This window comes from Augochlora pura, chromosome 10 (assembly GCF_028453695.1).
Source record: "Augochlora pura isolate Apur16 chromosome 10, APUR_v2.2.1, whole genome shotgun sequence".
Taxonomy (NCBI): domain Eukaryota; kingdom Metazoa; phylum Arthropoda; class Insecta; order Hymenoptera; family Halictidae; genus Augochlora; species Augochlora pura.
This window is the reverse complement of record NC_135781.1, coordinates 10,790,240-10,811,679: the sequence shown is the minus strand read 5'-3', so window position 1 is coordinate 10,811,679 and position 21,440 is coordinate 10,790,240. Positions and strand designations below refer to the sequence as shown.

The 21,440-nt window shown below is 39.0% G+C and overlaps 2 protein-coding genes across 2 annotated transcripts; both read left to right on the top strand.

Annotated features, from left to right (window-relative positions):
* The first annotated feature begins 5,841 nt into the window (after positions 1–5,841).
* Positions 5,842–10,977, top strand: LOC144475916 (uncharacterized). The gene is made up of 14 exons (XM_078192333.1): positions 5,842–5,993; positions 6,078–6,232; positions 6,899–7,103; positions 7,181–7,360; positions 7,469–7,587; positions 7,653–7,878; positions 8,082–8,246; positions 8,605–8,744; positions 8,809–9,034; positions 9,120–9,308; positions 9,611–9,774; positions 9,845–10,046; positions 10,340–10,510; positions 10,672–10,977. Exons 1-14 carry the CDS (start codon positions 5,942–5,944, stop codon positions 10,785–10,787), a joined length of 2,310 nt encoding a protein of 769 aa, XP_078048459.1. The 5' UTR covers positions 5,842–5,941; the 3' UTR covers positions 10,788–10,977.
* Positions 10,978–11,994: 1,017 nt separating this feature from the next.
* Positions 11,995–15,342, top strand: LOC144476584 (uncharacterized). The gene is made up of 8 exons (XM_078193698.1): positions 11,995–12,040; positions 12,123–12,307; positions 12,664–12,883; positions 13,227–13,406; positions 13,969–14,126; positions 14,213–14,456; positions 14,657–14,836; positions 15,209–15,342. Exons 1-8 carry the CDS (start codon positions 11,995–11,997, stop codon positions 15,340–15,342), a joined length of 1,347 nt encoding a protein of 448 aa, XP_078049824.1.
* Positions 15,343–21,440: the final 6,098 nt, after the last annotated feature.

Genomic DNA, 21,440 nt, shown 5'->3' with positions numbered 1-21,440 from the left:
ACAGTCTGATCGGCTCCATGACAACATGATTTCATTATTTATTCAATACACTAGACCTTCGAACAAAAAGCGGGCAAGTTTGATTTGATATCGGAGAACCTTTATTGCTTCGTATCATCATCTTTATCGCCGATTGATTAGACCTCCGTTATGTGTTTCAATCGAGCCAGACGATAATATTCGACTTTGGTGTGAAAATTTACTGAAAACGAAAGATTCCACAGTCGTTCGGAAAACAATAGTTTGAGATCATAATTAATTCTTCAACCTTCATATTTGTACAAATTTTCTTTTCCTGGACACAAATACGACAACAGTTTCTCTCGGACTCGATCGTATAACGATGAGGCGCGCGCCAGCGAGTGAATTAATTTATTCAATGGGGCGCCATTGATACAGGAAACACCGCGTCACGCGGCGAACAATCGACGTATCCGTTCGTGTTCATCCCTCTTGGATCGCGCACCTTTCGCAGCGCATTGTGGGCAACCGCTGACCCGTGGAAGTCCGCCGGTGGTCCACGAAGAAGGGGTTGGCAACCCTAGAACAGCGTCCTTGACAGATGGTTGAGATCGGGCGACATCGATAGGTAGTTTCGATCTGTTCGGATCTCGCGGCTCCACGCCACAGGCGGAGACGATTGCGATCGCTGGAAACGTCGCCAGATGACAATCGACGGGCGAATATCGAAGGGGTAGCTGTCGAGCAGCTGTGATCACTTTGTTCACTATTTGTGTCCGTGCATTCGATATTCTCTTAGCGTATTCTTTACCGATTCCGTTGCTCGGTCGCGTGCCGATCTGCGGGTCTCGTGTAAGTACGAAACTATCGATTGCCGTTGACTGTACTGTAATCTTGATAAAATCGAGGGCTTTATTTGCGACCGCGTGTCTATTGTGAACGCCATCGGTTCGTCCGTTCGGTTTATTAAAAACTGAATACCAACGTTGAATGTCACGGGAGGTGAAATGAAATTCTTTGATAAAATCAGTCGAGACAGTTGTGATTCATGATACACGGTATTTTGAGAATCGTTCTGCAGTTTGCAAATTGTTTTTTTCTACAGTGATTAATATTTTATCTCAGTTCACATAAATTCGCAAACGATATCAATTAAGGCGGGTGATAAAAGCCATCGAAGTTATTATTTTAATAAGAACGGTATATCCATGTAAAGAGGGTACTATCAATTTATGTATTATGTCAGTGCTCGGAATGTTTTAGGTTGCAACATTGCTACCGCCAGGGTAACGCCAACCGTAATAACTATTTGTGGTGCGTTAGAGCGACGCTCGTTTCAATAGATTTCCACATCTATTGTACTATTGTTAATGCGTTTCTGTTTCATAAGTGGTATCTCCTGAAAATAAATCTTGAAAACTTATCGAAGATACTGTATACGTCGCTGAATAAGAGTTGGCACCAGGCAGTAACATTGTCAAATGACCGGCAAAAGGACGGTTCACTTTAAATGACCGAAGGCAAACGACGACAGACGTTTCCAGTCGCCATTAATGCGCTCAGGCTGTCACTTCTCGTTCACGATTGGCAATAATTAGTGGTGGCACATCCTGGGGATCCATTGCAGCCTCCGCGTAGCCCGAGAATGCAGACGGACGGGCGGCTCGGTAACGAGCACCCCTGCGAAGCGGTGGTTTCACGGTTTACGAAATTGTTGGAACGGAGATTACGGTCGGGACACAATAAGGAGGAACACGCTACCGATCGACAATGAGACCCGTCTCGTTAGCCAACTGTCACCGTCGTTTCGGTGGAAATGCAAGCCGGCCGATTTATTGCAGGACGAACAACATCGCACAGTGGTCAATTTTCCCGTAGCCGAACTAGAATTTAAAAGCGTCCTAGTTTACGGAACCGTACTAATGTTGCTAGTATTATCCCTCGCTGGAAATATGGCACAATTTCTGTCGAAGGGCTGGGGAGGTGTATCTTTGCAACGATTATATTTATTTTATATAACGTTGATTATTTTCGGAAATGTGACCTTCAGAACAATATTTGTTAGCACTATGTTTCTCTCTTTTTATGACGATGATGGACTTACCCATGGGTATGTAGGGTAAAAGCTAGTGTGTAACTATTTACTTAGAATTACTCACAATCAAATCCGGCCGCGAGATATCATTAGATTGGAAGTGATGGGCATAGTACAAAATAGGTCACTATCGTATTTTAGTCTTGACTGATTTTTTATAAATCATGCAATGTTTTATTGTTTTTAGTATGTACATCATGAAGGACATCCGAAACAAATTGTTTTTGAATGAATTGAAAATTAATTTATTTCGTACTTTATTTCGCACCTTAAACTTTAAATAATCCTGCTGAAAATGTAGTTGTTGCTTTTCTGCAAGTTTACAGGAATCGTAAATAAAAAAATATTAAAAAGGAACGGACAATCAACTAAAAAGTATGCTTCCTGACATGTTTAGCCTTGCAAATCCATCAACTTGGGAACATAAGTAGTTATTACCATTCCCTCATAATGCTGCAGCCTCGGTAAAAATGTCTGACTCGGGTCAAAAGTGACCTGTGGCAGGGCTATTGCGCGAGTTAACAACGGAGATCAACGTTGGTCAGGTACGGTTAGCGTAACGTCGTCGTCGGAAGAAAAATCAGTCGAAACCGTGCATTAGGCAGCTGCGTTTAATAATGGGAGCGAGCGGAGGCGGGAAGGGTTGCATTCGTTTGATCCGTGGTCGATGCCGATTTTCGTGGGCGCGTGCAACCACATCCTGTGCAATTTTTGTCACGCTCGCTACGCTCTTTCTCTGTTCACCTCTTTCCGGATTTCTCTCTTTCTCTCTCCCTCTCTCTCTCTCTCTCTCTTTCTCGCTCGATCTCCAGGCTATTAATCGGAATCACAACCACCCACGAGCCACGAAAATCAGAGGGTTACAGGCAGCGATGCATTATGCGCTGCCCGGTGGCCGAGCCTAACCGCCGCACGCTCTTGTTAACAAAAGCCGCGTCGTGATTCAGCAGAAATGAAAAACTCCCGGTTGTGGTTCGAAAGGTGGGAGGCACGAATTACGAACACCGGTGATTGCTACCAATAGGTCGGATGCGTGCGTCAGACTTGTCAATATTGTACATATGTTTTCGATAAAGTAATTCCTTATATTTTTGTAATTTCATTGGAGGCACCATTGTACCTTTATGAAGTTGAAAGGCTAGTTAGATTCGTTTCAGTATTTGGACCGTTTATTTTGAAAGTGGTGTAAGTCCATTTTTGAAAAAAAATGAGATATCACGTAATTCATGATTAATTTAATGTAAATTTTGTATGTATAATTAGTTCGTGTTCAATTTCTTAAAAAATTCCCATGTTTTGCACAATTTAAAATTGGTCGGTAAATGAAATTGCATAATCATCGATTGTGAAAGTGGTGTAAGTCCAATTGACAGAGGTAGGTGGCTTAGCAGATGGTTGCCGATCAGTAGCCTGTTATTTTACATTTGTTTTATATCACGTAACATAATGTAGAAAACATGATAAATTCATTTTACATGAAATGAGACGAGAGAATTTCGTTTCAATAAAAAATCTTCAAAATCCGATTGAAAAACTGATAAGAAAAAACACTAATGGAGAACAGGTAAATTGGTTGTAAATATGTTGGATGAAGTTTCTCAAAAGGGCACCATACACTATTTTATATAACATCGATGAAGGACAAAGAAAAATAAACGGTCCATTTTTCTGTGTTGAATATGAAATAGTTTAACTTGAGTTATTTGAGGGTTGTTTAACACTTAAGGGAGTATTTCAGTGTGAACTTTTAAATAAATCACACTTTCTTTGCATATTTCTTCTGGAGTCTTATATGCGAACTAAATTAACGAAGTTATCGTTGCATGGATGATATCTCGAAACCGACTGGACCAATTGAGTAAAGAATTTTTATTTTTATTTTTATTAAAATCTAATCTTTTTATCTATTTTTTAGGCCGCCAAAATTTAACAAAACATGCATACATCGATAATCTAATTTTAAAGTCACTCTATTAATTACCACCTTTTTCTCTCCTAGTATCGGATTCATCGTTGAAATACGTACAAATATACCTCGTCTGTTTTATTGCAAAACATATTACAGTTTTCTTTTGCAAAAAATCCCTAACGAAGTTGAAAACATGCGCGCTTCACGCTAGAACGTTTACTTTGTGTCAAACTAATTGGGGTCCAGGAAGTCACTGGTGTTTTCATTGAAGTGTTTTTTTGAATGCCAAACTAACAGAAAATATATTGTCCTCCCCAATAATTATCTAGTCATTATCAAAAGCATAATTATCTCTCCAAGATACGATATCAATCAGATACGTTCAGGCATCCATTAACCATCCTAATTTTAGAAATTACCCCATAAGTGATTTAAAACTTGCACTATTCTATGCACAAAAGTATATCAAAACAGAGTAACATCAAATTATTAAACATTTAACGGATTTATGGTCGTGTAGACTCGCATTCTTATTATTAAAAGAATGCGTTTATAATAAATGGTTTCACAAAATTTTTCCAAGTAGTTGGAAGTCTATTAAAAGAATAGAAATATCGAAAGGCTTCGAAACAACTACGCACGAGTACGGTTACAAAAGTTTCAATCTAGCAACGCGTTTCCCTCAATTGCAAAAATGATCTCTTCATATTAGCCTCAATTTTTAGTAAACGAGGGACAGGAGCCTGGCAGATTGTAAATAAACAACGCCTCCAAACTCCTGTCACGTCTTGCTCTTTCAACATTTCCTCCTAGCCTCTACTACTTTATTTTCATTCCAGACTTTTGATTTTCATTCGCTAAGTTACGCTTTGAAGAACAGACCTGATTAGGTGGAGTGGCCGATCAATACCTCCTATCTCCTCGCGTCGATTAGTTTATTGCTCTTCTTATTTATCAATAGAAGTGAATTCCGGGAGGTCATGAACAAGTGGAGACTAGAGGCATGCAGGTTAGGCGAAGCAAGCGAGATGCCCCCCCCCCCCCCCCCCCGAAAGAAATTGTCTTACCGTTTTAACGATGGACACTAATAATAACACGTAAAAACATACAAGATGTTTACACAACAGGATGATTACACATCAGGCTTACAGAAAATATGCAGGTACGTTTTCGAATATGCAAAAGCCATAATAGAAAGAGCGTCATTCTTGCGGTAAAACATAACATAATGAATGGAACAGTTTGATCAGCATGCGAACAACAATCCAGATATATTATACATTATACATTATACAGTTTTGTATAATTGACATTGGGAAGGCACGTGTTGTTATGGAGTCAGAAAATTGTTATGTCGTAGTCACTGTAAATCTACAGCAATCGCGATTCCTATATAAGAGTATTTATTACTTGTTCGAATTAATAGCATAGGCAACGTTTGCGTAATGTGTAAAAGGCAGGTTTTCACGTAGGCTAGATCAATCAACGTACACGAATATTTATCGCAGCGGACGGATATAATCAGTAGATAAGATTTGCCGCTGAAATGAATAATTTCGAGTGGTTGATTAATTTTGTCAGGTAGCTACACCTCGCTGTAACTAATTCGGAGGAAAACAGACATGGACGATTCAATTTTAATTGACAGTATATTATGATCAGCAGCACGTTCGAAGAATTATTTCAGAATCTAGCGAAAACGGGGCTGAGCAGCTCAACAAATGTTAGATCGATGGATGCAAGAGATTAGCTGTCCTATCTCATCGCGTTCGAAAACGTCTGATAAGCTGTCAGGGTGGCTCGGAGTGGGGGCACGTTATCCTTTGTTTTTATATCGACTACGGATTACGGCAGCCACTCTGCTCCCGCGGCGAGCATTCCTCTATGTCGCGTCAAGTCTACGGGAAGTTTGCAACCAATTAATTAAAAGTGTGGAATTTTACTTTGAGAGGATACCGTGGAATTTAAGAGTGACCATGGGACGAAGCCGAATAACGTTGTTCGTTCTAGCGGTTCTCGTGACTGCAGGTGAGATTGACGGTGTCCAAACGATCGCTAGCCACGATCGCTAGCCGCGATCGCTGATCCTTAAAGTGTACCTTGATTTCGCAGTGTTGTGCAACTCTACTAACGGCGATGTTACGACGAAAGCATCAGAAGCAAAGTGCAATTACATGTATCAGGTCAAGGCTGACAAACTTCCACCTTGCATCTTGGCTAATATGACGATTTCCCTAAACGCCGTGTACAAGACTAAAGATAACAAGGTGAGTGCAAGTCCTTGGTCATCAGCATTGTCGGCACAACGGAAACTTGTTTTCTTCGGTGAAACATATCAGTAAATATCAGAAAAGTATCTCGCTCGCAGGTTTTATAAATGACCACTATGTCACTTATAACTGCAACTATTAACATTAACAATAAATCACCCAACAAAATGCCATTTTACGTGTAGGTCAAATGGTAACGGTACTGTTCCTTGAAATGTTATATCGATTGACCTAACAGTTCTTTTTATCTTTTAACTAATTTGACAAGTACATTTGAACATAAAGATATTTTTAAACAATTAAAGTACAAGATTTCGCGAAAAGATGAATTCCTTTCGTCAACACAGAAGAAATTCTATTGGAAACACTTACCAAGATGTAACGCTTCTGTTGAAACGTTAAGTTTTACAAGTGAAATTGTTGCAACGAAAATTTGAATGCATATATGTAAAATTGAATGCATATATGTAAATTGTTGTGAAAACCTTAATGGCTACCAAAGGAATGCATGTGGATAAACGATTATCGAGCACAATATTTTGTTTGTTATTGGTTCAAATGTTAACGCTTAGTTTGATATTAGAGGTCCATCAGAACGTGGAAAGGGTTTCTTTGCCATCGAACGTATTAGCATGATATGTTTAAAATTCTTGTCGTTTTCAGGATGCCGTGGCCAAGTATGACGTTCCAAACAATAAAAGTGTCACAGTGTCCGGGATCTGTTCGCCGGTGATGTCTGAACTGGTGTTAACTTGGGGGGAGGAAAAAACTCAGAATTCAGTGAAATTCGTGTTGTTAAACAATTACACTGTGTTCTCAGTTGTGCATGTAGCCTTTAACGTTTCTATTGCTGACCCGAATGCTGCAGGTCGGTTGTCTACCTTGTAGTTTAACTTTTCCGATGCTGTTCTTTCTTCTTGAATCATGAAAACATTTATGATACAGTGGATCGATTGGTGAAGGGGATCGACTTGGACGATGGACTGTTCAGTGGAAACATGCAGAACATTTCTGTCTGTAAAAATGTAGCGATTACCATCCAAGAATCAAATATGAAGGTGTCAGATGTCAAATTGATCGCGTACAACAGCGATGACAAATACTGCGAGCGAAAAGAAAGCGATAGTTCGTAGACATTTATGTCCAATATCGTTAGAACCATAGAGATCTGCGGAACAAATAATTTTCCTCTTTTGTAATGTCGACCTCCTTAACCAGAATTTTGATTTTTAGCGCCATGCTCTACAGAGAATGTTCTCCCTTATGATATCAGTTCAACGGACAATAAGATCTCAACTCTGGCGGCAATGTCGGTTTCCTTCGAAATACCGTATACACAGACAAACGGCAAAGTGAGTACTAGCGGCAAGGAACAGCAAATAATTAAAAGAACGTTTATCGATACACTTTTATACAGGTCCAGATATACAAGCAGAATTTCACGAAGGCAGCTCTTATAGATAATGTAAAATATAACATAAACGGAAAGAAACAAAATCAGACCGCGGATCTGCATTGGTACGACAATGGGAACAAATTCACGTTATCTATCGCAATAAGCACAGACGATAACGGTGTTGCATACATCGATAATGCGGGCGTGGACATCACGATTGACAAAAAAAATCTTGAATCTGCAAAAGGTACGTTTATCGAGTGTTTTCGCAAAAAAAAGCGTAAGTAAACTGCGGATTTGATGCATTCATAATAAATGTGTTTAATTTGATCAAAGAGAAAGAAAGAAAGAAAGAACTTTCAAAATGGTTCGTACTTTTCCGTATCAAAATCCACAGCCCCATTACAATTCCGATTAGTTTTGTGAATTAATTATTTCCGATAATCACAGACAACGTAAGTCGTAAGGGAAATATAACCTTACGTATGTTTCCCGTGGCCTATGGGAATGGACTTTATAGCTGCAAGACTGGAAACGTTCTGCGCTTTGGTGACATCAAGCTGACAATCGCGAATGTCCTTTTCGCGCCGTTCCACACCGAAAAAAACTTCAAGGGTAAAATTAGATTTTCATTCTTACAATTAGTACGTCAAGGTGGGATCAGCCAGATTATTACTAAGCTCATAGCAATAATTCTAAGAGTGAGATTTCTTCGAAACGAAGCAAAGCAACAAAACCATTAAAGAAGTACAGAGTGTTTAGAATATCTTGCTGTTAAAAACGTATAGCACCTCACTATCGCGTGTTTTAATCATCCTCCGTTGAATTCATCCATTCATGTCTTCAGTGAGATATATTTCCGTTGATGGTAAAGACAAAAGCAACAATAGTGTTCGTTACGCGTTAGATAAATATTGCAATGAAAATTTAAGGATATTTAAATTTAAGATTCAATCTGTTTCATAATTTTTAGTGACACAATGCAATCCCGAAACTGCACTCAATGAACGAATGTTCAATTACGTCGTAAGGGATCAAAATTCGGATATTCCGTGCATCATAGGTAACATGACGATCGGGTTGAACGTGACATACAATAAGAAAGATAAGACGGTATGTATTGGGAGCTCGTGGCTTGTAACGTTCGCAAATATTTGAAATGGTTTTTTTATGGTAGAAGGATACCAAAACCATAGAAGTCCCATGGAACGCGACAACGACTGGCAGTTGCGATGAGTATATGCCTTACATGGATTTGTCATGGCCAGGATCCAAAAATGAGAACAAGAAAGACAAGAAGAGTAGACTCCAAATTGGCTTTTACCGCACGTCAGAACAATATTATGTAGATTATGTGAAAGCCGACATCTATAACGATCAAGAGATATTCCAGGATACCGTCGGTATGTAGTATTGATTCTTGATAAAGAGACTTCACTTCGAATTCAGGTGGTACACAGTGGTATTATATTTGATATAATGTTGCAGAGACTGGCGAGTGGTTGCATTCGATGTCTACAACGCCGCTTAAGCTACTCCCTAATAAAATGGTGAACGGATTTTTTAAGTGTTCGGACATTTCCGAGGCAATGATAAACAATTCGACAAAGATAAAAATAAGTAACGTCATGTTGATGGCTTTCAACGATCAAGAGGACATTAGTATAAAATCTATCGGTAAGTAGGCTAGATATCCTAGTCTCCGTGCCCCCGGATTGATAGATGAACGTAATATAAAAATGTATATACCATAGTTTTATTGTTTTTATGAATTATTTAATCCAAGGGCACGGAAATTGGGGCAGACACGGGAACGGGGACATGTACTCTAGTGTGTTCTGTAAAACTGCAGCACCTTACATGAAATTGCTACGTCGACACACATGCCGACTATTTTGTTTATACGTATTACATATCTATGCTAGCTTATCGAATAGAAACTTTTACCAAACAACTCTTAATTGTAACTATTGTTTCAGAATCTAATTGTCATAAAGATAATAAAACGGATACGGATAAAAACAACACAATTACTGGCGTACCAGGCTACAAGTACTCTGTCTTTCCAAAGAATAGCAAGATCCCTTGCACTTTAGCGAACATGGATATCACTCTGAACATACACTATGCAACGAAAACTGGAGTAAGTAAAATCCGAATACTGCGGGATAGTTTGATTATCGCGATTTAAACGATTGTTGTTTCGTTTTCAGACGGGTACAAAAGAGGTGAAAGTGCCCACAAATGCAACATCGAACGGAACTTGCGGAGACGAAGTATCCACGTTGAATATACAATGGCCGACTGAGAATCCTAAAAATGAGGTGAACTTGACATTCAATATGCTGAATTCGAGATTCTACCTCCATCGGATCGAAACGTCTATCGACACGACAAATTTTACTGACACGAAAGGTGAGAAGATTCACGTGACTTATGGTTTTTTTTAACTACTTAGGAACGATGCGCCACTGTAGCGACGCCCGCGGATGTTACCTTTTTACTAAAGTAAATTACTACGGCTAAAGTATATGTATCATATCTTTAAGAAAAGATTGTAATTTAATTCGTAACTAAATTATAATTTAATTCGTAATTCGTATCGAACAATCGTATCGAATAATTACGAGCTAGATTTCATTTTGATAACAGAGATAGTTTACGAATTAATGATCGAGATTTCTACATGAACTATTAACTTTGCGTAGGGGAGAAGTTCAAGGGACAAATAGACAATCTAATGATCTTTTCTACCGATGCGTCGAACACTTACAAATGTGAATCGCAAGAGCAAGTGACGGGCAACAACTTCAGCGCAACTTTCAACAATGTGATTTTGATAGTCTTTAACAAGGATGCGGACTACACGAAGAGATCGGGTGAGTCTTCGTCGAACAGAAGTGTTCTACAATGATTTTAATACATTCTTCGTGCTACTTTTATATATTGAGGGAGAAACTATCCCCTTGACAGACATTTTTACGTAGCGTCTTCGAGAAAGATTAGGTTCTTTTCTTAAGAATTAATTTCGATGTTCTAGAGGAAAATTGCAGTGGAGCGAATGTTGGGGCGATCGTTGGTGGTCTCATAGGAGGACTTTTGGTCGTCGGCGTAATTGGTTACGTTGTATACAGGTACTGTTGGGTCAGATACTAATCAAAAAGGTGGGTGAAAGGCGAACGTGTCGATGAAGTTTTCCGGAATCTTAGAAATCAAAGTTATTATAATTTTGTTATTTTGCTATACCTCGTAGTGACGTGTGGTGTGCATGAACGTTGTAGAACATGTAAACATATTGACGATTTTTTATAAGTGTTGTGTGAATAAATTATTTATGATATCTGTCTTCCTCGTTTTTCTGATTGAGAAGTATAAAATAGAAATTCTTTAAAGGTAATCAACTGTAGATACCCAACTGAGTGAACCCTATTCGATCTTGAATCCCAAGGTGAAAATCAATTTTCTAATCAACGCATTCAAAATGTTCCGTTCCCTGAAACCTATTGCAGTTATCCAAGAAAAGAAGATGCATAGACTAACATTCATTAATAATTCTACCTGCGTAGCATGTAAAGATAACTCCAATAGAGTCTCTACTATTTAATGTATCATTCAAGCGAATGGGAAGATCATTTTTTCTCTCATCCTCAAAACGTTACCCACTGAAAGCTGCACGTATTAATATTCTGTAGATGCCGCAAACATATAATTTGCGTTTTTAGTATCGCAGAAACTATGTCTAAAAAAATAAATGACGTGAGTTGAAAGATGGAATGCATTAATTATCTAATACTCTACACTAATAACAATAAAATATGAAAACGCAAGCCAATAATAATAATAATAATAATAATAATAAGATGACAACAAAATTTGTCAGTATAAAGACATGTAAATTTGTTAATTGTTTCGTCGAATACTAAAAAAACGAACAAAAAAGTGTGATGCTAGATGTTACGAATATTATCATTGTACGGGCACGCAAAAATTAGATATTTCAGCTGGCCTATGTATGTCACATATATGTATAAGTAGATTTATCTGGCACAACTTGATGAGCAACTACGCGATGTAAAACAATATTACGTAATGACATAAAAGAAATAAATATGTGGTTAAATAATTAAGAAGCTGAAAATTCTGAGAAGATTATATATTATTTCGAATAAACATGCAAAACATATATTTAGGCGGAAGTATGACATTAAGAATGCTTTATCTCTGACGAGAAAGCCTCACTTAATCATCGAGGCGGTTCAGAGTGGGGCAAATTTTTATATTATCATTTTATGCCAAATATCAGTCATTCTTAGTCAGCTCGGACATTCCCATTCATCGTGAAAACAACTCAAGGAAGAAAAGAATGACACGCTTTCGGTTCTTAATTCTATCGACTCTGATATTCACAGGTAAGACATAGAGCCTTATCAAGCTTATTAATAACCCTAAAACCAGTGACTTCAACGAGTATCAGCGCTATAAAATTTCCAGTGCCTTATTGCTTCGCTGATCAGGAACCGAACAAAAATGCACCGATATCTTTGTCGAAAAATAACGATGGCCCAGCGACGTTGAAATTTTCCTACATAATCGAAGATTCGAAAACAAAAATTCCATGTATGTTGGCTAACATGTCCATCACCATTGTCGTCAATTACACGATGAACAACAACGAGGTACCAGTTCAATCTCCATTTGTTGAAGCTTTTTGTTACCAGATTCCCATTAATCAGCTGATCAGTTAACCCTTGTGTGACCAACCTAGCACGTTCCTGAATTAGGTGCGACGCAGTGAGCATCTATGAAAATGAGATGAGTTATCTACACATTTCGATTGTTAGACAAGGCTTGGGCTAATTGATTGATGTTGAATGATTGGAATGGTTGAATATAGGGTGCATAGTTAACCTGCAGCGATAACTATACCTTGAGATAAAATTCCTTTTCGCTGCATCTGAAAGTCTCGATCAGTGAAAGCAATTTGTAATTATTTTTTTCCTTGGGTTTGTCTTAAATTTTCATGGAATGGCAGATTGCAACGAAGAACGTGACAATTCCAAGCAACGCTGTTGGAAAAGGCTCTTGTGATCCGGTAATGTCGACACTATCGTTGGTTTGGGGGACTAAAGTCAACGAAGAAGTTCGGCAGAACGTCGTTAAATTTTTGCTGTTCAACGATCGCACCAAGTTCTCGGTGTTCTCCGCCGACGTCGACCTTTTCTTGGACCCGATAAACTTTCCGAATGCTGCAGGTATTTCACTTGAAATTGGAGAAAAATGATAGTTTCGTTACTTCGATGTTAGTTTTCAGTTGATTCTAGATCGTTGACAGCTTCTTGACACTTACAGCCTCCTTGCTTAGTCGTGACAGATTCTTATACAATGGAATCATTTATTATATACGTTCTTCAGACCTAACATTTTCTTTTTATACCTAACAGTACATCAAAGTTTTACTTATAGTGCTTCAAAAAGAATAGTCACCGTTTCCGGCGGTTATCTTGTTGATAAGACTCAATGCTTTTGGATCATTCCTGAAGCTGAATTAATGTTTCGAGGCAAGTTTTATATCCTTTTAACAAGTAAACATCATAGATGAAAGACGGATCACGAAGTCCGAGATTGGCCCAAGCTTGTTCCACACGCCCATTGAGGCTGGGCAGTACAAATTTTCCAAGGAGAAGAGGATTATGGTTGGTAACGACACTGCCCTAATCATCACCGACGTTTCGTTGATCGCGTTCAACACCATGGAAAACTCTACTCAGCGGGATGGTAACGTAACATTTACCGCTTCGTTGATTGTCGTTCTAATCGAACGTTCTCATTATTATCAGTATACATATATTTTAATAATTTATCAGCGGAAGTTATTCATAATTCTTGGTACAATAAGATAAGGAAGCTTCAATAAAAACAATTCGTGAAACAGTAGGTTACAGCTAACTCGAAATCTTATTTTTAATAGAAATCTCCGATTAACAAAGTGTAAAAACTAAATCACGTCTCACTAATAATAATTGCATTGATTGTTTAAGTCAGAGCTCGAAACTAATTGCACACGACAGAGACAGGGCATGCTTGGATACTGCTCCGACATTTACTGTAGGAGAGATCTCATAAATGGGATTTGATGATACCACTGTGCAACATATTTCGGAGCAGTATCCGTAAACTCTGCGTCAACCGATTTTGATAAAATCTCAGCGTTTCTAGAAAACTTCAGCATTGTCTAGTAAACTAGTCTTTGTAACTCTTTTTGTCCAATCTTAGAAAACTTATTTCCCTTTAAGAGATGCTTGCATACTATATTTCTGTACGACTGTATGTTCTCTAGACGACATTTGGCACGATATACCAGGGATAGGTTATCCTCCTGACCCCTCCGAGGCTAATTTTCGTTACATAGTGAGAAGCCCAATAACGCAGATAGCTTGCATTTTGGCAAACATGGAAATCTCCGTGATATTTAGATATAAAACAAAGACTAACGAGGTAAGTAACGGATAGTGACTAAAGGGTAAGTAAAAATTCAGCAACGAGTTTCAAATATGAAAGGAAATCTGCATTGTTCACTCTAGGAGAAACAAACGACATTCGCAATACCGACAAACGTAAATGTTAGCGGACACTGCAATTTTATAAATTCCGTAATGACGTTATCGTGGATGCCGCAAGTTGCAGTAGTTGATTCGACGGGTCTTAAACAAACACAGAATTCGATCTCGTTGACATTCGGCGCGGATCTCTTCGGGCAGAATTTTCGCGTTATCATGATTTCGATGGACTTTTATCTGGACGAGGAGAATTTCCCGGGTGCGTCAGGTAAGGGAGTAGACAACGATGGAGCTATGGTACACGAAAGTTGCCTATGATACGCAAGCAGATGGAAGGAGTAAATAACATCCCTGTTTTATTAAAATCGTCTTTGAACCCATTTAATTTTTATGGTCAACAGACCGAAAAGAAATTTATATGAATAAAAGCAACGAAAATTGCATGCTAACGTATGCTTTTATTTAAAGATTCAATGCAAAGGAGATTTACGATGGAGATTGATAATCTGCACTTGTTCGACAGTAATAACAGAAGGGTATACACGTGTGATTATGAAAGTGTTGTGGAATTTAATAACGTCAAGTTGACGTTCAATCACGTTGATATAATTGCGTTCAACACTTTTCGGGATGTTTCGTTATTGAGTGGTAAGTACATTTCTTTATCGAACGTCAGAGATTTGTAAAATACTTTACATTTGATATTTATAAAGAATATATTCGAAATTAGTATACTTTATTTGATGATAATAAATTAGTTAATATAATATACCGAACTATCGTACAGGTATTTTCAGTGTTTTTCAAATAAAATACTGTTTGAAATATTATCTTAAAAATTGTTTACAGCGAATAACATATTTTGTTCTTAAAGATGTATTCTTTCGAACAGATAAAATAATTTATTTTCACAAATACGTGCGTTATTTAAAATACAATATCTATATTTTATTTACTTTACGATTATTATATCTATATCTATTTCCTAGCAGCATATTAACAACGTTATTAACATTTCAGTGGAGAAGTGTGGACCTCCGAGCAGTGCGTACATTCTACTAGCCGTGTGTTGTGTTATAGGAACTTTTTCTATAGTTTTTATAATAGCATTCGCGTTTTATATGACCAGAAGATATTTAGCGCACAGGTATTGACAAAAACTTAGGTAGGAAAAGAAATATTCGAGACCACCGAATAAAAATTCTCGTGTTTTATAGTTGTTCAAACTGATAAACTGGGATCCAGCTGGACAAACAGTTTTCGAAGATGTTTCTTGTTGATATCTTTTTTTAGTATAATAATGAGCTTCTTGTTTGAAGTGGAAATTAATTGTCTAGTAATAGGATAATTTAAATTTTCATGAATACTCAAGATTTTTCGGAAAACACTCGATGATAGTACCGCGCAAGGTCGCTTGTGATAAGATTACATATGACAGTGGGAAAGTATGCTGATTATCCCGCTTTAGAAACAATTCGATGATTCGGCCACCCTGCACGTCCCGTCACGGTTACGCCCACCCCAATTATCTCGTTACTCTGCGAACTCCGATACGCGTTACGTGTCACGTGCAGCCCGTGCGAACCGGAAATCGATTTGAATGCGAAAGCGTGCTACGCGACGCCGAACGGCATTCAAGAATTATCATAACTAGCCTGCGAAACAACCTGCATTCGCAGCGGGTACAGAAACCTTCGAAAATATAATTATGTATACGTCACCAAAATTTCGGCACTGGCACATTTCATTTGGTTTATAATTTTTTGAAGAAGCGTATCCTGTTCCATTTAATTTACTTATTTTTAAGAAATGTAAAATTGTGATCAATTGATAACAAATGTAATGTTTTACTTTAAAATGTCAGAGAGTGATATAAAAAAAAGTATTTCTTATATATATATTTAATCTTTTGATTTCGGATTTATAGTCTTAGAGTTATAGAATGAGGTCCGTTCATATTTAATAAAATGAAAAATTATACAATTTCATGTCTGCTCAAAAATACCATAAAAAGTTATCATTTTATTTACTTTTGTTTAAGAAATATCTTATAAATAACCTTTTTAGCCTCCTAGACCGAAACCTCCCCTTAAACATTGTTTCGTGCACAACAAATAGTCCTGACTAACCTTTAACCATACTCTTGCGCTAGTTCACCAGAGAATTGGTCAGAACTCGGGAAAAAAGGGTGAGGTTTATGTTATCCAATATAATAGGCTACCGCGGGCCTAGATCGTAATCTAGAAATAGACGAAAAACCCGTTTCCCAGTGCACAGCCGGAAAATGATCGTATTTCATGGCGATTTCGGCCGAGGCGGTATCGAACGCCGGACACACCCCCTATTTAGCACCTGGATATCATATCGCGGATGGCAGATGCCGCAATATAATCCTCGATTATCAGCGTTAATTGCCGCACAGGAATGAACGTGATCGTTGGTCGGAATTCCGCGGGGAATAGAATTCCTGCTTTTCGTGGGAACAAGGTGAGTACTAGAAAAAAAGAATTTAATTCCCCAGCTGTTCTGCCGCACACCCTCGCAAATGTATCGACGCCGATTTCCTGTTCCCACGTTTAGCAATTAGTATTGGATCATTGACTAGATAATTATTGTTAGAGCTTCTGCGATTTTTGGAGATCTGGATCGTGCTGGATCGCTGTTGTTTGCAACTCGAAGTAATTTTAAGAATTTTATTCCTATGCCTAACAATTAATCTTTTACATAACTACAAAAATATATTGCCTTAGGATATAGTGTTGGTCATTCATATCTTAACCTTAACAAAAGAATATATCGTTTTGTATGTAATTTCTTTGTGGATCTACTTTCTTCTGGCATTTATTTAAACATTTGTCTGCGTCGTAATTGCAATAAACACACTAATTTGGTATCGTCGAAGGATGGACAAATCTAAGATTTCTATTTCCCTATAGGATTTAAATACCTGTAGTATTACGAAGTTCGGTTATGGCTTGTACAATAAAATTTAAATGGCCGACGTCGTCGAATACCTGAGGCCATAAGATATCCGGAACAGTGGGCATCTCAAACTACGACACAATAGCAGGTTTTCCGGTCTGCCGGTGTTTCGAAGGGACAATTGATCAGCGTTAGCTTTTCGATCCACGAAGATCTTTCATTAAGCTGTCGATTGTTGGCGAAAGTTTCGCATTTTCTTAGTTGCGTCTCGTACTCTTTCCCGCCATCTTCTCGAGCATTACACGCGACGGACAGTCAACCACGACTTCTAGAAATCTTTGTTGAGGGCGTTCAGAATTTATCAGGATACCTGAGCTCACCGTTGAATGTGTCAGCTGTTCGAGGGGTCGTCTCTTTAAAGTTTAAAGGTCCTGGATACCCTATTATGCACCTCGTACTTCCCTCGCCGGGTGTTCTTTTACGACGCCCTGGCGGACGGTAAGCTGCGGAAAATACCTGGTCCTGCCACCTTTCTACCTCCAAGACGGCAAGTTCATGGGAAAATGGGGAGGGTCGATTTTTCCAAGGTCTTTCGCCGTGGATGGCAAGTGTCTCTTTCAGTGTATTGTGGACGCTTGCTGCACCCTGCGCGCACAAGACGCTCGGTACACGGTTCAACTGCTATCTCGAAAATTTTATGTAAATACTCATCCCACCGTGGGAAAGAACATTTTCGATCCACCAGTTTACATAGTTTTCAATTTCCAATGGTTGAAATTTTCAGCAGAACGAAAACTGTTCCATCGTTTCCTGGGGACAATAACCGTCATTTAAAGATTAAAGGGCCCGCTCTGCGTCCCGACTTCTACCAGTCAGTTTTCGTTGGTTGTTTCTACGAAGTTCAGTAAAGGTGTTACAGCACCGTAGAAAAAGAAATTGAGAAACAAACAGGAACTGATAGAACTGATAAGAGTCTCGAGGGATTCAGAAAAAAATTAACGTCAGGTCTGCGTTATATTTTCGAAGTGACTGAGGTCGCCGCTAACAAGAGATGCCGAAGAAGCTAGGCCGGTAATGGTCTAATTTGGATTCGTATCCTGTTTCGTTCGTGGACGGCGGGCAGCATCCCAATATCAATAAATCTTGGAGGCCCGAAGGACCAGGCACGCGTGCCAGAAGGATCAGCCACGTGGCTGCATCCTCCTTCCAAGAAACGATTTGTGTCTTAACCGAGACTCCTCCTCGGCTACGGTTTCGTTCGGCGTCTCGAGCGTGTTCCTCGTTTCGTGGAAAGTGTGCCCGGCTTTTGTGCGCAGTCACAGTCCGTGTCAACAAACAATTTTCGACCTTTTTCTCCGGAGCGTCAGATAAACCGCTTCGGCGTTTCTGACTTTCGTCTTGTGTCTCATTAGCCTAATTAGAACAGAAAATCGACTGCGGCTACATACGACGATTGGAGCTACCTTGCGATTGTGTTTACTTATTCCTGAACATCCAAATACTTTTCACACGTAAACAGTCTGGTTTTAGGCAAACCATGGACCACACCATTTATTTTATAACGTCTATGTTTTAATTACTCATTCTTTTTATTATCAATATTATTGTCATCATTGTTGTTACTATTACTATTATTATTCTGAATTTTACTCATATTACTACTGCCTTTGTCATCCAATTCTGATATTAACTACTGTATGTATTATCTGTATGTATTCATTCTGATATTATCTGTATGTATTCATTGTTTTATTCCATCTCCATTCAATGTTATTTTGTTACTATTAATTTTCTATCCTTCTATCTTTATCTCATATGCTAACTGTCAGAATATTCTTTGTAAAAGAAGGTCCACCTCGTTCACACAATAAACATTATTATTTTATAGGGTCGTAAAAGACTGAAGTCAAAATAAAAGACGATCGAAGTTGCAAATAGGCACAAAGATCCTCATCAAGTAACTGACGAAAAGATCAGCTGGGCAAACGCAGCGCGACTTAACTGTAACCGTAGACGTTCGATGCGGCAAAGGAAGCGTTTCACGACCGATTGAATGTACAGAATTTCTCGATCGATCCGCGGCAGCCGGGCGTCACGTATGCGAAATATGTTCGCGACGACGTTACGTCCGGTACGATGTAAAGAGGACGGAGAACGCGTCAACGGACGGTTTTGGAGCTTCCAGGCTTCCTGCGCGTCCTGCTCTTTCCTCGTGCCGGCCGCAAGACGTTTTGGAAGTATGAGGGCGCAGATGGGATTGTGTTTAATGAAGTTTGGCCCGAGTTGCACCTGCCGCTTTCGAGGCATCTCGGACCGACGGCCGTTACACTGCCTCGAGCACACTTTCAGAAATTGGCGGGAACCTTGTTCCCAAGCCCAGTCTCGAGATTCTCCTTTCCGCTCCCGGATTCGTTTCCCCGACACCTCGAATTTTCTCTCCCCCTCTCAACACCTTGCGCACTGCCATTCAGGCTTGCACCAGACTCACGATTCATTCCAAATGAATCGCCTTGGAATGAATATTTATCAATTGAGAATTTGAATTGTCACTTGTTAGAGGAGGAACGGAAATCTGTAATAAATCTTGACGCGCAATTATGTTTTGGGAATACTTTATGGGATGTAATACCGGGAATATTTTCTGCTTTGAATGCAGCTTGTGCAGCTTGATAATTTTAATATCTGAACAGTTATATTAATTACGTTCGATATAATTTCAGATATTCACGTACAAAGAAGAAATTCATAAATCGAATTACTTCGGTTTTCTACTCTACAGGTTGCGGAAAATAAGCAAGATCGAAAGATCATCAACGCTTATGAAGTGATTTAGAGACTGATGACTAGAATGCAGATACCTTGTTTTTATAGATAACAATGATTACGAATAATATAAAACCCTAAAGAGATTAAAAGAATTCGAAAGTACCATTATATTATGATCAATTTACGAACGTCATTAGAGAAAGGAACAAATACCTGTTCGATCTCAAACAGGGTTTTTAAGGGTTCTATTACATTCTATTCTTCTATTTCTATCTTCTATTACATTCTTAAAGGTTCCATTTTGCGAAGTTTAAAGGGAAAGAAAAATCGACTAAAGTGAGAATGAATGACAGGAGAATTTGTCTAACTATTTCTAAAGATGAAAGACGATTGACAGGAAAATTTCAAAAAATTCGATAATTTCGCGAGAGAGGGGGGCGGTCGTCCAGGATCGAGTTTCTCGATATTGTCGAGTGCCCTTCGATGTATCAGTTTTTCCTTCGTGGAACGGAAGTGTCCTTCCTGCTCCTGGTTGGACCATAGTAACACGAGAACCCGACCTAATGTCGGATCGAACGGAAGTGCGGTCAGCGATTTAATTGCCATCGACATCTGGCTGTGACGAGCTGTCTAACAGTCGTCGTAAACGAAAAAAAGTGTCAGAAAAATAATAACAGACGAAACAGTAAGACAGCAGCAGCAGCATCGTCCAAGTTCTGCTTACAAGCATCCAATCGCACTCGAGGATTAAAGACCGGCGAAGAGGTCTGCGCAATCAAAAAAGATCCAAGGTCTCTGTAACGGACTGCGATATCCGTTCCTCTTTCGGCCGGCGCAGGATCTGGTTTTCGAAAATGGTAGCAGCCTCGAGGGCCGCCATCCGTCAAGCAACGTGAAAGCTCCTGCTCCTGTTTGCGGCCATTTAATTACCCACAGCATCTGGCGATCCTACGTTTCCTGGGCCAGCTTCCTTTTTTTTCTCTGCCTGCCCTTTATCCACCCACGCGCTTCCAACGTCGACCTAACCGCACGCTTCGAAGCTAGATTTCGTGACTTTTATTTGGGACATCCTAATAAATGGCGACTCACGTAGCATCGGAGGCTCTAATCAAAATCGAAGCGAAGCTGTCGAACAGCTGGTCTCCCAATAATTGGGAGAATTCGAATTTGCACGTGGAGCGACACACGGGCACGGATACAATGCTTCGAAACGCGGCATATCGTCGATAGAATATCATTAGCCCTCTCTTCTATTGTGTAAAGAAGAACATTAACACACCGCAGAATTTTCGGGATATCTTTAAACCAGCTATACTTTTTGGAGAAAATCTTTCACTTGGTTCTAATTTCTGGAAAAGAACTTTAAAGTCTGCTGTAGAAGATACTGTCGATTGCTAAATCTGTTTTGTAGAAAATAGAGCATAGACATGGCCAACCTTAACTAAATAGATTATCTAAACCTGTCAGAGGTGCTCGTTTGGTAGGTAAACGAAGATCGAAAAAATTACTGCATCCGAGTGGAGTTAATAAAGATAATGGATCCGTAATAAAACAAAACGTTCGA

What these genes read in the sequence shown, in the direction of transcription:
- LOC144475916 (XM_078192333.1), top strand. Translation starts at nt 5,942, where the DNA reads ATGGGACGAAGCCGAATAACGTTGTTCGTTCTAGCGGTTCTCGTGACT. An exon ending in CGAGCGAAAAGAAAGCGATA is followed by an intron (nt 7,361 to 7,468) that starts GTTCGTAGACAT and finishes TTTGATTTTTAG; the next exon opens with CGCCATGCTCTACAGAGAAT. An exon ending in ACAATAAGAAAGATAAGACG is followed by an intron (nt 8,745 to 8,808) that starts GTATGTATTGGG and finishes TTTTTATGGTAG; the next exon opens with AAGGATACCAAAACCATAGA.
- LOC144476584 (XM_078193698.1), top strand. Translation starts at nt 11,995, where the DNA reads ATGACACGCTTTCGGTTCTTAATTCTATCGACTCTGATATTCACAG. An exon ending in AAACTTTCCGAATGCTGCAG is followed by an intron (nt 12,884 to 13,226) that starts GTATTTCACTTG and finishes TAAACATCATAG; the next exon opens with ATGAAAGACGGATCACGAAG. An exon ending in AAACTCTACTCAGCGGGATG is followed by an intron (nt 13,407 to 13,968) that starts GTAACGTAACAT and finishes TATGTTCTCTAG; the next exon opens with ACGACATTTGGCACGATATA.